A 16,991-nucleotide genomic window follows, 5' to 3' on the forward strand; every position below is an offset into this window, starting at 1 on the left:
AATTGTCAATTTTCACTAAATTGTTATAAAATTCAATATTTGTCCTTTCAAGGCTTTATAATATCATTTCACTGCCTTGTATATTCACACTTTAATCCAAACTGCCATCAATTTCTTCACCACATTCAAGAAAATTCCGCTAATAATCAAAATAACGTCATAAATTCCAATAAAAATTGAACTATTTTTTATTGTTGATGGATATGTCAATTAATTAAACTTTTTATAGCTAAACAGTAGCACCAATGATAAGATAAATAGCTTCCCCAGAAGCACTTATTTTTGTGAAAGATTTATGGCACTTGATTATCATATGAACAAAAAATTAAATTCCAAATTTAGTAAATTTTCGAGATTATTTCACATGCCTCAATACTTTCATTATTAACATTGTTATTACTACTTTATCGTTATTAGATTAAATGTTCTTATCATTAAATTAAGGCTATTTAATAAATAATGACTGCTTTTCGCGTGATCACTTATGAGTCATCAGTTAAATATTTTTTAAAGATCTCAAGCACAGAACAATATTTTCAGCACGTTTTATAAACAAAATGCCTCAATTGCTTATCAAAAATTTCTACCTAATTGGTCACGTTTTGACAATTCTTAATCACATAATCTCTAGTGAAATTGATAAGAAATAATAATTTTTTCAAAATTATTAAGGCTTTTCACGACTTTACTTCAACGACACCTTTCTCGCAACTGAAGTCAAATTCTCTCAATCAAATACTATTAAGTGGATGTTTCTATAATCGATAAATCAATGGCAATTGATAAGAAATTTTATAAAATGAGAGGATTTTATGTGTGTGGAGGTTTTTGAGTAATTTAAGGAACATTCTAGCTAATTTTGGTGCAATTAATTAAGGTTAAGGACATGCTGATAAATTTTTATTGATTTCATGTTCATCCATCATTGAATCTGCTGCATACGCGCCACAAATCTGTGTAAAAAATGCTATTTCCTGTCAACTGTTTATATCAATTGATTAGAATTGTATTGAGTCATTTTATGATAAGCAATACAGTCAATTAGTCTGGATTTATTGCATCAAACTAAATAACTTGATTGGATAATCTAGTATTGTTATCAAGTCGTACGCAATAAATGTCTCGTGTTTCAGATTGTAGTTTATCCCGAACAGCACAAGGTGTTTTCTAGAGTACCGTCACGTCTCCGTATTAACGGTAAGATGCTATGTTGTCCAGATCACACCATATAGCCAGATTTTGACCCATTTTGTCACATCCAAATGCAATTCATTGCAATGTGTTGCTCGGGTTAGTAAATAGTTCATATTGAAGTGACGTTACATCAAGGCTTAAACACTAAATCTCATCCCGAATCCAACAAGTCCAAATCCACATACATTCAAATATTCAGGAACAACCCCAACACAATCACCAGCAAAAGCAATCCAAACATTTAATAAACAAAACTTCACGTGACTATTTATAACAATACCGAAGTAATCATCTTATCAACAGATAAAACTTAATTTTGCAATTAACAAGTGTGATGAGTGATAAGCTTAAATGGATGGCTTTTGAGATTTTTTATTTTATCCTACTCGAAAACGTTATAATTCAATTTGATTAATAATTTAAAATCACTTGAAAATCACTTAATACATATTTTTTGGCTCAACGTCAGTTGATAAGGATTTTTATAGATAAAGTGGAAAGGTAAATAAGTTAAGCAATTTACAATTTGATGGATGTATTGTTGGATGGAATTGATTTAGCTGGTTTATGGAGGAAAAATGTGATTAAGACAAGTTTGGGAGGAAATGTGCTGATGGATGGCTTGAGGGTCCTGAGTGGTACACATGTAAATGGCTTCGCTAAGGAGCTTAACTTATTTAAATAAAATTTGATTCTCATCATTCCCAATCCTTAAACTGTTGGACGGAATTCATCAACAAACCCAAAAAAACCATATCAACAGTCATCATGCAAAAGAAATGCCAACTCAAAAACTTCAGAATGTCAAAGTTCAGCCAGCAAAATATTCATTTTAAATTACAAAAGAAAAATTTTTTCCATGACAAATTTTTTTCTCACAGAAAATCCAATTTGAGAGAAATAAAACTTCACATATCGATATGAACTAAGTCGTAATAACAAACAAACAATTTATTGAGGAAAAATAAGAAAGGAGCAGAAAAAAAAATAGCAGCAACAAACATGATTGAACAGAAAATCAACATAAATTCAACATTTTTATAAACTTTCTGTTTTTGACATAATCGTTAAATCAAAACTCCATATTACAGGATTTGAAAACGAGTAAGAGTGAACCCTCATGAAAATATGGTTTAATGTTCCTTATATGTGCTTTTCGAATGCTGAACAAAAAAAATGAAAGAAGAATGAAATGAAAATAAATTGAGAAAAATTTCTCGATTATATTTTGATGAAAATTTTTATTAGAGTGAATGTAATGTATTTTATCCTATAGCTGTGCTCGTAGCACACGAGAAAAAGAAAAATTGAATTTTATAATGGAAAAAAATAAAGTTTTTTTTATTACTTGACATTTAGTTCTGTAGATTAAGTTGCATAGAACAATTTTTAAATGAAATTTTATTGCTTTAGAAGCTTTTCATTAAATTTATGTGATTAAAATGAGGAAATTTTGTGGAAAATTGTGAAAAGCACATGTTATGATGTAAATCGAGTAATTTTAGAAGGCACACGGCAGAGAATTGGTCGAAAATCTGGAAATAGTTCAACGTGTTTCTGGTCACAGGCTACATGAGATGAAATTCGACCTCAGGTCATATTCAAGGTGGTCTATGGCTGAATTCTCTGTTATTTTTAGGCCGTGTGATTTCCAAAAATGTGCCACAGCATGAACGCTATGAATTCTCTAAATCAACACCATTGAATGACATAAAATCGATTAATCCGATTCCAAGCTGGCGTGACTCTAACTTGGTTCTGGATTTGGCTTATATCGAGCTCCACACTAGTCATGCCGTCTAATCCCGGATTTTTGGATCGATAAACTGACTTTTCCTATTCATGAATCTCCATTGCATCACTTGCCAGACCACAGGTATAGAAATACACAAAAATAACTCAACAATACATCGACAATCGACAAATGTTAGCCGTCAGTCTCCCAAAAGCAAAAAAACATTTGCATATATACTTCTTCAGAACAACAAAAGTAAATAAAGGACGTGAACATAATAAAGCCCTTCACACATTCGTGCCAAGAACGTTTTTTAAAAAAATAAACCTTTTGAAATAAAAATTTTTTATGCATGTATGAAAAATCAAAAGGCCAGAAATGGTGAAATATATGCAAATGGATGTAGACTCGCTTCACAATTCAATGAATTCATTGTTGACGAGAGAATATTATTTTTTTTTATTCCTGTCCATTTTATTTCATGAAAAAAAAAATCAAAATCTTGTTTATATCATGCTTTGCAGACAACAACAGCATGTCTATGAACGGCTTGAAGGAACGAGAGACGAATGTCCATTTGTTACCACTTCCACTTTTGGAAAAAAATGTATGAAAATAAAAATTTTTCACACTCACAAGTCACAGGAAGGGGGAATTTCGCGCTAAACATTTACGAGGGTGCACATGCTGAAATCAATTTTTGTCGCTCATCAAAAACAGATGATTCTTCTCCCTTCCATTTTTTTAAGGCATGAATTTTCCGTTCCTATTATAATCACAGCAGTAGACGACAATTTATTACCGATTAATCGTCTTAATTTTATTGAGTTTCATAATACAAGACGCAGAATAGAAATAAAATAAAAATATAATTAATATTATACATCCAAGTGCTGCACACGCATACAATCATAATCGTTATGGAGCTACATAAAAACTCATTTCAATTAATCATAAAGTTTGTTGAAAAACATTCTTTTTTTTGCTCATTTTTTTATAATATCTACTCCTTAAAATGAAGCACTTGCTCACGTAATGGAAAAATTTTATTTCCAGATATTTTTCTAACAATTGCATCCTATCCAGTATCAATTGAGGAAAAAGGGGAAATTATTATTGAACAATTCGTTTCCATTTCGACAATTTTTATTTTTGAATGATTTTTGAACATGATTTTTGGAGATAGAAGTGAGGAAAGGATATGATTTGTCTTGGTAGATGGGTTTTCATAATGAGGATTGAGTCTGGATCACAGGATTATCCATCTTTATTCTCTGAATACGTTAATGTACAAGGTACCCATAAATTGGTATTATCCAAGGCAGAGAGCATGCCAGGAGGACAAATAGCTTGAAAATGACCGAATATTACTTTGAGTCTGGTTCTAGGTCAGATTTGATGAAATCCGACATCAGGCCAGAGTCAAAGTGATCTGAGTCTGGATTATCGTTCATTTCTACATCGTTTGCCTTCCAGGACACTGAAATGGCACCAAAATGCATCCAGTACCATGAAATCCCTGCAAAAATGCAAAATCACATTGATGAATGCTTCACAAAATTCAACTATAAATGCGCTTTACAGCAATCATATTTATCATCATGTTCCTCCATCCCAACTCCATTCCAATCATCAATTTCCCTAATATTTCTTTAAAATCCCATGAAAAAAAGTGGAGTTGAAAATAAAAAGAATTGAAAATGAAGATAGAAAGAAATTTATATAAAAAATAATAGATTTTTATATAAAGACTTGAAAAAAAGGTCGTTTGGAGTCAGGAAATTGTCGACAGCAATTTTTCTACAATCTGCCATTTTCCTCCAGAATAGAAATCATGAGCATATAAGGAGGGAAATTTTTACGATACAAAAAAAATTTTTCCGATCTGAAATGGAATTAAAATGAATTTTTCTGTGACATTTGCTGATGACATTCTTAATCAAATTCCCATTTCTTAAACAATTCTTTCGTTTTTTTTTTTGGTCTTCTTTTTTCCCATTCAGCAATCAAAATCTACCAAAATAAGAAATATTCATTCTCTTTTGACTTTATATTCGTTGTTACAATGCGTATGGCTCAATCTGATAATCTTCTTTACTTTTAAAAGTCATGAAATAACACTTTGCCTATATTCCGGGGTACGAATATGTGAAATAATCAGCTCCTATAGCTCAGGGGCAGAGCGCTAGTCTTGTAAACTAGCGGTCGAGAGTTCAAATCTCTCTGGGAGCAGAATTATTAGTTATATTTTTTTTGAACATTTTTTTATTTTTTTTTTTTTTTTTTTTTTTTTTTTGGTAAAGGTCTGTTTAATTAGGGACTGCTCAATTGTTACTTTAGTTACGTAAAAGCAAATTTTTGGAAGATAACTTTAGAATTCTTTAATATTAAGTTATTAAAAAATGTACCCGAATAGTACAAGTCGGTTAGTCTGTTTATTTACCAGACCGGCATGACTTTGACTTGTCTGAATCGACTCCGGTAACGAGTCAGTGTCACGTCGGTACTGGCTTGACTTGACGCTTGGTACTGGATTATGGACAATCTTACCGATGTGTGCTATTTGGCTGGCCTGGTACTGGATTATATAACAGATTTGATTAAATCGAATCCTGCACCAAGTCAGAGTCACACCGAACTGGTGCCGGATTGGGGACAAACTAACCGATGTGTGCTATTCAAGTGCAATAATCTGGGACTTTCCGGCATCAAGTCAGAATCATGCCGGCCTGTAAGCGGATTTTTGCACCGATGAACCAACTTAGATATCCGGATTACATTCAAAGATTCTTCCACATGTTCAATTTATTGCACATTTTAATACCAATAATATGCAAATCTTTAACGACTACAATGAACCTCCTAAGATGCAAAACGATTTTTTATCATGCATAATTGGTTTCTGTAGAATTTTCGGGAAAATCAGTATTTTTTATTACCAGTTCTACCGGCTATCAAGCAAGCTGCATTAAAATTTTTAATTATAGATTTTAAAAACTTCTTCGTCTTATTTTTTCAAATTCTTGAATTCTAATTGACAAAGTTCATCCACTAAATTATAATAAGCACGTCAGTTTGATGATGTTATTTGAAATAGTCCATAAGAAATTGGAAATAACAGTTTCAAAGTATTTGAACAGTAAATTATCATTCCACAAGTGACAGTTATGACAGAAATCGCATTGACTAATTCCTTATCAAGTTTGATAACACAAAAAATACTTTTATGGTGTCGATAAATTCAGTTCTATTTACAAAAATCTAGTGAAAAAATTAATAAATTATGAACTTAAAATTAATTTTAATAATTTCATTTATAATAACACAATGTTATGGAGATACTCTAAAATGTGAAGATGAAGGATGCTATGAAGTTATTAAAACTTTTGTGAAACTTCTAGAGGACAAGATTAATGAAACTGATAAAGTGAGGGATAAAATATTTTCTGTGCCGTTCACAAACAAATGCAATTAAATATTTTTATTAATTATCTCAGATTTTAGCAGAAGCTGAGAGGGAACTGAATGAAGTAACACATGGAAGTGATGGAAATTTTCAAAATAGAATCCTTGAACTTGAGAGCAGATTGGATAAATTGATAATTGAAATGATAACTGGAATTGATGGTGGTGAACATTCCTTATTTGAGTTAATCAACATCGTCTTTAAGTCTGTCGATCAGATTGATTCCAATGCCGATCAACTTGAACTATCACTGGATGATGGAAATAAACTTGTTAAAATTGCCGATATTAAATATAAAGACATAAAAGAAGCAATCCGAAAAGTTCAAGAAGAATTTGAAAAAGTCAAAAATCAGACAGAGACAGACTTACCAAATGCACTACAAGATGCTTTTGATAAATCTGATAAATTTCACTCAGACACAAAGGAACTGAAAGAAATTGTTGAAAAGATGAAAGGAATGCTTGCAGACTATGAGAAAAATTTAATGAATGCAAAAGACTTAATATCACAGACATTAGACAAGTTCAGTGAAATATCAAAACAAATTGATTCAAATTCAGACATACAAAAAGAGATTGAAGACATGCTTAAAGATGCAACTGATTCACCATTACCAGTTCATGAGCTGGAAAATGTAAAAAAGTTGACAAGTGAAGCTATGGATAAGGCAAAGAGTGTTTTTGATGATTCTTTGGAACTTTTGAATGAAGTTAGTTTATTGGAACTTTATGGGAAATTTGATGATATTAAGAGACGCATTAAGGCACTCAATGACTACCCAATTACAGCAGAAGCTGACTTGAAGAAGTTTTCTGAAGATAATTTACAATTTCTGGAAGAAATGGAGACGACAATTGAAAAGGCTGAGGATTTAGAGAAGAGGTCAATCACTCAACAGGAAAAAATTAAGGAACTACTCAAAGAAGTCCAAGATATAGAAAAAATGGCAAAAAAAGCAATCGATGATAAGGACGGAATAATCAACAATGCACGAAATATTTTCAAGACTTTAGAAGATTTCAACATGAAGGTCGAGGAGTCGCGTGAAAATGCCCGAGCTGCAATGGAAAAAGTTCCCGAAATTCTTAAGAAAATTTCCGCCAGCAAGCAAATTGTGAAAGGTCTCGAAGATAAAGTCGAGGAAAACATGAAAGTGGCACAAGACGCAAAGGACAAAAATGCGGCAGTTAAGGACGAAATGGATAAAATTTTAGTCCAAAACAAAGACATGAAAACCGATGTTGAAGCTCTAGAAGATGAACTTGATGCAGTGTCCGATACAATGAAGACCGTGCATGAGAATCAAGAAAAAAATTCAAAGGAACACGACAGACTGAAAAAAGCTGAAAATGAAACAGAAGATTTTATTCAAAAAGCTAAGGAGAAGGTCGATAGAACAAAGACAAAAGGAGAGGAAGTTGATGGAAAGGTGGACAGTATGATTGGTGATTTGGAGAAAATGGCAAAGCAGATTGATGGAATTAAGGATGTGGATTTGAAGCAACTTGAAGAATTTGGTATGTAAAATTCGTGTTTCATTTTCAAATTTTTGACGGAAATTGGAATTTAGTGATATTTTGGTATATGCTGAACAAGCTATTCTTAATCATACTCGCTAAGATCTTGCAACATCACCAATTTTAATCAAACTCTTTTCTTTCAAGAAACAAAAATCACCGAAATTGAAAGCGACCTAAATGAGTCAAAATTGGCACAAAAGTATGAAGACATGAAAGCGCATCGTCAGCAACAAGAAGAAATAATTGAAAATTACAAAGTTCAAATTGCTTTTCTTGAACATGAAGTGAAAACAATTAAGGAAAATGCAGAATCATTGGAAAATCGATGCTTTAAGCGTACACGCTTGGAACCATAAAACACTATTGATATAAAATATCGTGATATATATTTTTGATATGATGACATTATAGCAGATTATTAAAGCAATAAAATATTTTTGAATTATTTTCGACCGTTATGGATTCTTGAAATGTTTATTGCAGTTGAGATATTTTGCTATAAAAAATTTAAATTTCTAAAATCCGTTATTCAATTTTTCTTGTTATCTTGTTGTACTTTAGTCCATTTTCATCCTTAATTTTCGAAATTAATGGCTGGCTTCTAAATTTTTTAAATTCATTAAACTTCAATGCTTTAAAACATTTAATTTACAATCAAAATTAATAGCTTCTTTGCTGAAAATTAAATGACTCATTTAGCTTTTATTTCATACTTAATGAAACACAGGAAATTACTATTGTGGTCATTTGTACAAAAGACTGATAGAATCAGAAGCTAATTAAATGCAGATAGAATGAAATTTATAATTTTATTTCAAAACCGCTGAACTGCAGTACATGCTGCATATTTACAGCTCAAATTTAATTCTTCTTCTTCTTTTCCCTAACACTCGTAATTTTAGTTTCAACATTAGCACAATAGACAAGCTTCTTATTTTTTCCATCTCCAGACACGCCCTTAATTGTCTCTAGCCATATAAATCCGTTTGTTGGAAATCCAGAGACTGCTGTCAGATCCAGAGCTGAATCCTTTGCTGTATAATTTCCAGGCATGATAGGGCATTTTATTCGTGGCTCAAAAGTTTTCAATAGATCCTCAATAATTCCGTTCTTGCTGTTAATTACGTCACAAACACCTGGAACCTGATTAATTGTTTCAAAATAAAGCTTAACTTACTTAAAAATTGACTACCTTCATTACTGAAAATTTTTCACATTTTTTCATCAAAAAGTCACATCTGCTTGAATCTAAAGTGAACTCAAGTGGACCCGGAATCTTCTCAGTAATTTCCAAATATCCTCCAAAATTAATTCTATCAGGAACTGCTGATCCATTGTTGACAAAAAGACGCATTAAAATTGGCTGATTCGGTTGACAATTGTCAAATTTTTTCATCTCATAGAGCCTTGATGCTGCAAATGTTTCACTTAAAAGCAGTGGAATTATCAAGTAAAATTTCATTGCTGAATCTGAAGCAAGAGTGTATTTTGACGTCCATTTATACAAAATTTTGCAGGAAATATTTCGCAATAAATTCAATAATTAATTGATGAACTTAAAAAAACTATTAATTTAAATTGATTAAATTGCCGATTTGAAAGTAAAATATTTGATAAATTTGAGTACAGAACTGCAATTTTTATATTTTATTGGTTAGTGCTTTTGAAAGTATCACAAAATGTGGTATTATTTGGAATCCCAAACAGACAATTGGCATACTCACCTTCATAAGCATTCTGTGTCAATTTTGTCAGCATACCCATGACTCATGCTCCTTGTCTGTTTAGGGTATCTATAAAACATTTAATTTTTCTTCTTCCTTTCCCTAACTTTCGATATTTTAGCTTCAACTTGCAAGCACATCACAAGTTTCCTATTTTTTCCTTCACCAGACACAACTTTAACTGTCACAACCCAAGTGTATCCATCAGATGGTAAAACAGCGAATGTTGTAAGATCAAAAATAGAATCTTTGGTTCCGTACTTTCCAGGCATCCATGGACACGTTATACGTGGCTCAAAAGCTTTTAAAACATCTGTGAACATTCCGTTTTTGCTGTTAAATATGTCACAAATGCCTGGAATCTGAATCATAATTATTAATGAGAGCATGCAGGAAATCAAGAAATAGGACTTTACCTTTATTGCTGAATACTTTTCACACTTCTTCAAAGAATGATCACATCGGTTTGCATCAATCGATATTTCAAGTGGACCAAGAACTTTCTCAGTTACTTCCACATATCCACCAAAATTAACCTGATTTGGAACTGCAACAGTATTGTTGGTTTCAAGATGTGAAATTATTATTTGGTCTCCTTGACAGTTTGCATTTCTTGTGATTTCGTAGAGCTTTGATGCCGCTAAAGCTTCGGCTATAATAAATGTCAGCAGTAATACTTGTTTCATTGTTGAAAATTAAATGGGCGATCAACAAACTTGTGGATTTTAATTTATACAAAAAAGAGGTAGGAAGTGTTTAATTAACCATTAATGTTTCCAAATTTTGGGTGTCATTACTGATCATATCTGATCTATAGAATTTACATTTTAATCAATGATTTACTAAAAATGTCAAATTAACTCGAGAGCATCTTTTATGAAATATCATAAAATTTAGAAACAGTTCATATAATGACTCTGAAAGCTCTGATTTTGATTCATTAGATTTTGATCATCCAATGTGATCAATCATGACAACATTTAAACGCTCATATAATACTTTTGAACTCTCAATTTTTTTTTTTTGAATGTTATCATCGCTTCAGAGCTAACTCCAGAGAGACAATAACAACTTTGTTACATTTTCATTATTAAACTTGAATCTTGATTTTAGTTTTAAATTGACTCTTGAGAAATCAACACGTAAGAAGATGAAAACGTAAGTAAATAAAACGTTCTTTAATTCCGAATTCAAAATGCACTGAATAAATTTTTGAATTTCTTTTTTGTTTTGAGTTGAAGAATCAATAATTTAACATTATTATATTCTTATTTCATATGCTTCTAGCTTATTTATTTTAGCGGTAATTCTGTCAACAGCACTTGCAAAGCAAGTAGAAACCAAAGCCGAGAAATTCGAGTGTATTGCTAAAAATCTCCGAGATAAGAAGCTTCTTGACAATGATTTCAAATTCTCTGAAAATTCTCAACATTTGGAATGTGATGCTGTGATTGCAGAGTTAAAACAGAAGATTCTCACTGACGATTTAAATCTCACACTTTTAAGAGAGGAAAGTGAGAACAGTAAAGCATTAAAGAAGCTTGTTCAAGACAATTTAGTATGTATTAAGGATGAATTGATTGCCTCTGGATATTCTGAAACAAAAATGAAGATTTCCATTTATGAAGTGTCGAGAAATTTACAAATGAAACAAAGGAAGCAACTCACAGCATCAACTAAAGCTGAAGGTGACAAGAAAATGCAAATTTCAATTTTAAAATGCGTAACTGGGCCAATTTTTGGTAAATTGTTTGATGACCTCATGAAAGGTGAGGATGAACAAGAGCTTGAAGGCAAGCAGATCAACTATTGTATCCGAAAATATGTCGTTGACAAGAATTTGATAGACACGAATGAATTGACTGTTAATTTAAATCCTGATAATATTGAAATTAGCATTGACTGCGAACAAGGAATGAAAACAGCAATAGTAACTTTGGAAGAGGCTATAAAAGAAACTTATAAAGGACTTTATAACTTAGAAATCCAAATTCAATGCTTAATTAATGTGATCATGACTGGAAAGGGCCTCGATTATACAGCAAAAGCTTTTGTGTTGTCAGAGGCTAATTTGAGTGATGACAAAAAGAATCAATACCGTTCAGAATTTGTGGACAATTTTAGAGCACTTAGTGATGAAATGGCAAAATGTGTTTAGAGATTTAAAGAGTGTTTTTAAAATATAAACAAAAACATTGTGAAATATAAACAAAATTAATGTGAGAAAAATTGTGAGTGACTCTCAAAATTGAAATCAATCTGAGAATATAATCATGTGCTCTCATATTTCATTTTATTTAGCGCTCATTTGTGTGTTTTTAATAAATGATTTTAAAAATTATTAGAATTTGTTTGAGATTTAAATGCTCTTTTTACACAGATTTTGAGAATTTGTTTTCCAAAATAATCAGTTGCTGTTCGTTTTTTATGGAATTTGTGAGGAAAATAATTAAATGGAAATGAAGTTGTAAGTAATTCAGCTTCCTTAAACACTATACTAAATAGAATATCGTTTTTCAAAACTCGAATTGAATTTTGACTTAGCTTAGATTTTGAATGGAATTTGGAATGAAAAAGTCATTCATGCTTTGGTTTTAAAAAGCTTGGCATAAATCAGAATGTCAACACATAATCTGTACAAAGCATAACAAAATGCGAGCTCTAGTGATTTAAATGGCAGTATTTTAATCAATTCGAATTTTTTGAATATTTTTCAATTAAGAGTGTGAGATTTTTATTTGTAAAATTTTAATCATACATTACAAGTAACTGATTAAGTTTTAATCATATGGTCAAGGCTGTTTCTTATCAGGACTTCGGAATTCAATATTAGTAAATTCTTGAAATAATACATTCTATTTTAAAGAAATAAAATTCAAATCAATAAAACTCAAATAATTGAAATGAAAATTATAATTGCAGAATTATTTTGATAACTGTCATCATATCTACAGTATATGCAGAAGTAGCTGAAACAGAAGCACAGAAATACGAATGTATTGCAAATTATCTAAAAAGCAAGAATCTTCTTGACAAAAATTTCAAATACATCCCTCAGTTCAATCAATTAGAATGCGGATCAATAGTTCCATACCTTAAAAAAATGATTTTTGATGATACTCTTGATCGTCTTCTAGGAGAAAATAACGAAGAAAATAAAGAAGGATATACGGTTTTACAAGACAATTCAATTTGCATTCGTGAACAACTAGATGAAAATGGCTATTTTGATTTAATGATGAAACTTTATGTCTATGAACACTCGAAAAGAACCTCAAAAAGTCAAAAGAAAAAGCTAACATCTGCCATCGAAGTGGAAGCTAGAAAAAATTTATAGTACCTTATTGGTTTTGTATTGTTAATTTTGACGACTTTGTTGCACGTGTGTTGCATGATGATGAGGAATCACTTGACTCAAAACAAAATGATTATTGCATTCGTAAATATGTCATTGATAAGGAACTGATTGATGCAGATAAATTCCCAATTATATTAAATCCTGACAATATTGAACTAAGCTTCAATTGCGAGGACCGAATGGACAGCTTTTTTGAAGAACTTATGAACGAGTTGAAAAAAGAATTTAAAACACTCGAAATGAACGAAAAGCAGGATCGTTGCTTTAATAAAGTCATCAAATCAAATAGTGTATTAGAATATGCAGCGAAAATTGCTGTTTTATCAGAAATTCAAAATACTGGCGAGCAAAAGGAGAAATTAATATCAAAATTCAAGCAGAGTTTCAAAAAGCTTCTTTTAAAAGCTATAGAATGTATTTAAAAAAGTCTATATTTTAACAATAAAAATTTAATAGCAAATTCTTGAATTTGAAAAATGTATTTGAGCATCTATGAGAGGAACAATATGAGACATTTACGTCTGAAAATACCACATTCTCATCTAGTTTTAACTGCATTTTATTATTATATTAGGTTCTTATCAACAATGTCAAGTTGCCGATTATTAATCATAATTTCAGTTTTGAATTGATTCTTGAAAAATTAACAATTGATACCAATTCGCCTAAAATGCAGGTCTGTGGCCCTTGACGAAGCCCTAGTATTAAATCAATAAAGTCGTTTAGTTCTATGCTAAAATAACTTAAATCTTGTTTATATTGTATTACTAAAAATTCTCTAATTTAAAGCCTATTTTCTCTTAAACTAAATTAATCTCTCCGAGAAGATGAATTGAGTCATGTAAAATTCAAAACAACAAATAAACAAATTCTCGGTAGATTTGTTCCCGTTGCTTATCAACAATGTCAAATGTTACCGATGATTAATATAATAATATTTCTACTTTCTGCCAGAATATAAATCTCTGATTTTTATTATAAATGATTCAGTTTTGAATTGTTTTTCGGGAAATCAACAATTGGAATAATCAGAGGAAGATGAAGTTGTAAGTATTTTTTGTGCTTTGTTAATTTAAAGTGTGTGAAGAATATTTTAGTGAATTTGGATAATCTTAGTCGATTAATATAGCGAATTAAGAATTCAATGTCTTTAGATATATGCCAATTCAAGCATTTGGAACCTCTGATCGTGTTAATTTGATCAACTTCTTGATACTTAATCATTAAATCATTTAAATTCATTAAAAATCAAATCTTAACAAGGTCAAATGCTGTTCATGCTAAAATCAATTAAACAGAATCAAACAGCTTTCACGAGACAATAACAGCCATTTGGCAGTCACTTGGCCATTTTGACTACAGTAGATAGCATTTCAACGCGTGCTTCAGCTATTAATAACAAATTGATGATAATTCTATTTATATAATTCCAGGTTAATCATATTTGCTGTCATTTTATCAGCTGCAATTGCAAAAGAGGTTGAAACGGAATCTGAAAGATTCGAATGTATAGCAAATTACCTTAGAGATAAGAAGCTTCTTGATAAGAACTTCAAATACTATGTACAGGCAAGACAGGAAGATTTAAATTGTACTCCATTCGTCACTGAATTGAGAGAGAAATTTCTTGTTGATTCTCTCGACGGTAAAAAAGCATCATCAAGTGAGGAAGGTGATGATAGCAAGGAAGTTGATCAGTTTTTTATTGATAATGCAGTATGCCTTCGTGAGCAATTTGAGGCAATTAACTTCCCAGAAATAATGATGAAGCTCTTCGTCTATGAAAAATCTGTAAAAACATCCAAAAATCAAAAGAAGAAGCTTCTTGCAGCAGCAAACAAAGAACTTGAAAATAAAGTTCAGGTTGCAATGGCAATGTGTGCATCAGAAGATGTTTTTGGTGAGATGTTTGACAAAATTATTGCAGAAAGTGAGGAAGAAGACACACTTGAGGAAAAACAAAATGATTACTGCATCCGAAAATATGTCGCTGATAATGAGATTCTTGACTCAAATCAATTTAAATTTAATTTAAATCCTGATAACATTGAATTAAATTTCGAATGTAAAGACCGCATTGATGACATGTTCGAATCTTTGGAAGATGTCCTTAAGGATGCCTTTGAAGTACCAAATCAATCAAAGAAGCAACTCCGATGCATGAACAGAGTATTGAGAACTGGAAAGGCTGGAGAATTTATTGCTAAAATTTCCGTCTTGTCGGAAGTTAAGTTGAATGATGAACAGAAGACCGTCTTCCGTAACGAATTTATTACAAAACTTAAAGGATTTTATATAGATATGGTCCAGTGTCGCTAAAATAATTGAAAGCATTTTGTGAATTTTAAAACAATATTTGTGGAATAATTTTTATTATTTTTTATCAATAAAAATTGTCATAAATTTTGTATGAAGAAGTTCATCAGCAAATCTTGATCCTTATTGATTCCTCGGATGACTAACTTGAATGCCTCATCCTCATTCATTCCAGGAAAAGTTAATTGAATGCCTTTTTAACAATTCTTCAATTTCACAATTTATTTTAAATTATTTTATATTCAGAATTGACTGTCATTAATGTGTTATTGTTCATGTCTATTCCAGTGAAGATTAATTTATATGAGCTTAATGGCAGCATGTCGACAACTGTTTTATATGCTGTAACATTATTAAACATATGCTTTCCTTCAAATGGACATGGATGAAACAATCTTGATGCTGACTTTTGAAAAGCATTAATAAAAACTTTCTGGAAGCTTTTCAGCTGAACGTGTCCATCGTTGAATTTACACCAATCAACAGGAAATGATTTAAAGACTTGAAAGAACTTATTGCCACGTTTTTGGTAAAAGTCAATTTGGATCTGTAAATATAATTTAGAAGCTTAATTTATTTTTAAAATTCACATCTTACACTGAAATTATACGTAGACTTCAGGAAATTCAAACCAATCCAAATCTGCTTCTTATTACATTCACAACCAAGAAATTCTACAACATCTTTTTGGGCTGATTCACATGCTATATTATCCAGTTCATATTCATTTGCTGTCGATAAACAGAAAACCTCAGTAAATAAAAGCAAAATTATCAATTTCATGACAGCACAGACTGAATAATCAGAAGTATAGAAATTTTAAAATTGTTTAATCCAAAATAAGCTAATTTTTACAGGATATGAAGAATTATTTCTATCTGGGAAGGCAAATAATTGTTGTCATTGACATTTTTGTCAAAAAATAATAGAAGCAGAGCTGACAATCATTATTGAGTTATTGTTCTTATCTATTTCTTTCAATTTTGAGTCATATGACATAAAATTCGTAATTTTTGTTGATACTGCAATATTGAAAAAGTGTCGACCTTCAATTGAACATTAATGACATAATCTTGAAGCTGACTGTTCGAGTCGGATTTGAAAAAATAAAGTAAATGAAAATTTTTGAATTTTTCGTTTATTTTTGAATAAATAATTTTTAAAATATTATTTAAAAATCAAATTCAATCATCTATATCCATAAATCCACTATCATCCTTAAATTTAATCATATATTGTCATATAAGTATTAACTGAAAATAGTGTAAAATTATTTGAATCGGCAATTTGAAAAACAATCTGAAATGAATGTAAAACAACATTTAAAATGTCTGGAAATATGGAAATGTTATCAAATTTGTGCCTTCCCACAAACGGACATGGATGAAACAACCTTTTTGCAGACTTTGAAAGAACTTGAATGAAAAATCTTTGTAAGCCAACTAATTGAAAATTTGGATCATTAAGTTTGCACCAATTAATACGATCAACTTTGTAGAATTGAAAATATTTGCTGCCACGTTTTTGATAAATTTCAATCAGAACCTGGAATTTTTAAAAGCTTTAAATTAGTTTTATTATATAATTTAATATTTACGCACATTAAAGTCATTCAATGGTTCCATAAAATCAATTTCAATCCAAAATTTTTCGCCATTTGACTCGCAAGTCACAA

At 30.7% G+C, this 16,991-nt stretch overlaps 3 protein-coding genes and 1 non-coding gene across 4 annotated transcripts; all 4 read left to right on the forward strand.

Annotated features, from left to right (window-relative positions):
* The first annotated feature begins 5,089 nt into the window (after positions 1-5,089).
* TRNAT-UGU (transfer RNA threonine (anticodon UGU)) lies at positions 5,090-5,161 on the forward strand. The gene has a single exon. It is a non-coding gene; the product is annotated as a tRNA-Thr (tRNA).
* A 982-nt stretch (positions 5,162-6,143) lies between these two features.
* Positions 6,144-8,363, forward strand: LOC139091270 (laminin subunit gamma-1-like). Its single transcript, XM_070641266.1, has 3 exons — positions 6,144-6,356; positions 6,427-7,915; positions 8,063-8,363. The coding sequence occupies exons 1-3, from the start codon at positions 6,213-6,215 to the stop codon at positions 8,272-8,274; spliced, it is 1,845 nt and encodes a 614-aa protein (XP_070497367.1). The 5' UTR covers positions 6,144-6,212; the 3' UTR covers positions 8,275-8,363.
* Positions 8,364-10,770: 2,407 nt separating this feature from the next.
* On the forward strand, positions 10,771-11,983 carry LOC139091334 (uncharacterized). Its single transcript, XM_070641365.1, has 2 exons — positions 10,771-10,800; positions 10,930-11,983. Exons 1-2 carry the CDS (start codon positions 10,793-10,795, stop codon positions 11,798-11,800), a joined length of 879 nt encoding a protein of 292 aa, XP_070497466.1. The 5' UTR covers positions 10,771-10,792; the 3' UTR covers positions 11,801-11,983.
* Positions 11,984-13,889: 1,906 nt separating this feature from the next.
* On the forward strand, positions 13,890-15,430 carry LOC139091265 (uncharacterized). Its single transcript, XM_070641259.1, has 2 exons — positions 13,890-14,046; positions 14,434-15,430. The coding sequence occupies exons 1-2, from the start codon at positions 14,039-14,041 to the stop codon at positions 15,317-15,319; spliced, it is 894 nt and encodes a 297-aa protein (XP_070497360.1). The 5' UTR covers positions 13,890-14,038; the 3' UTR covers positions 15,320-15,430.
* The last annotated feature ends 1,561 nt before the right edge of the window (positions 15,431-16,991 follow it).

This window comes from Chironomus tepperi, unplaced genomic scaffold, assembly GCF_022539635.2.
Source record: "Chironomus tepperi strain 1889 unplaced genomic scaffold, CSIRO-AGI_Ctep_v1 contig_244, whole genome shotgun sequence".
Lineage (NCBI taxonomy): Eukaryota > Metazoa > Arthropoda > Insecta > Diptera > Chironomidae > Chironomus > Chironomus tepperi.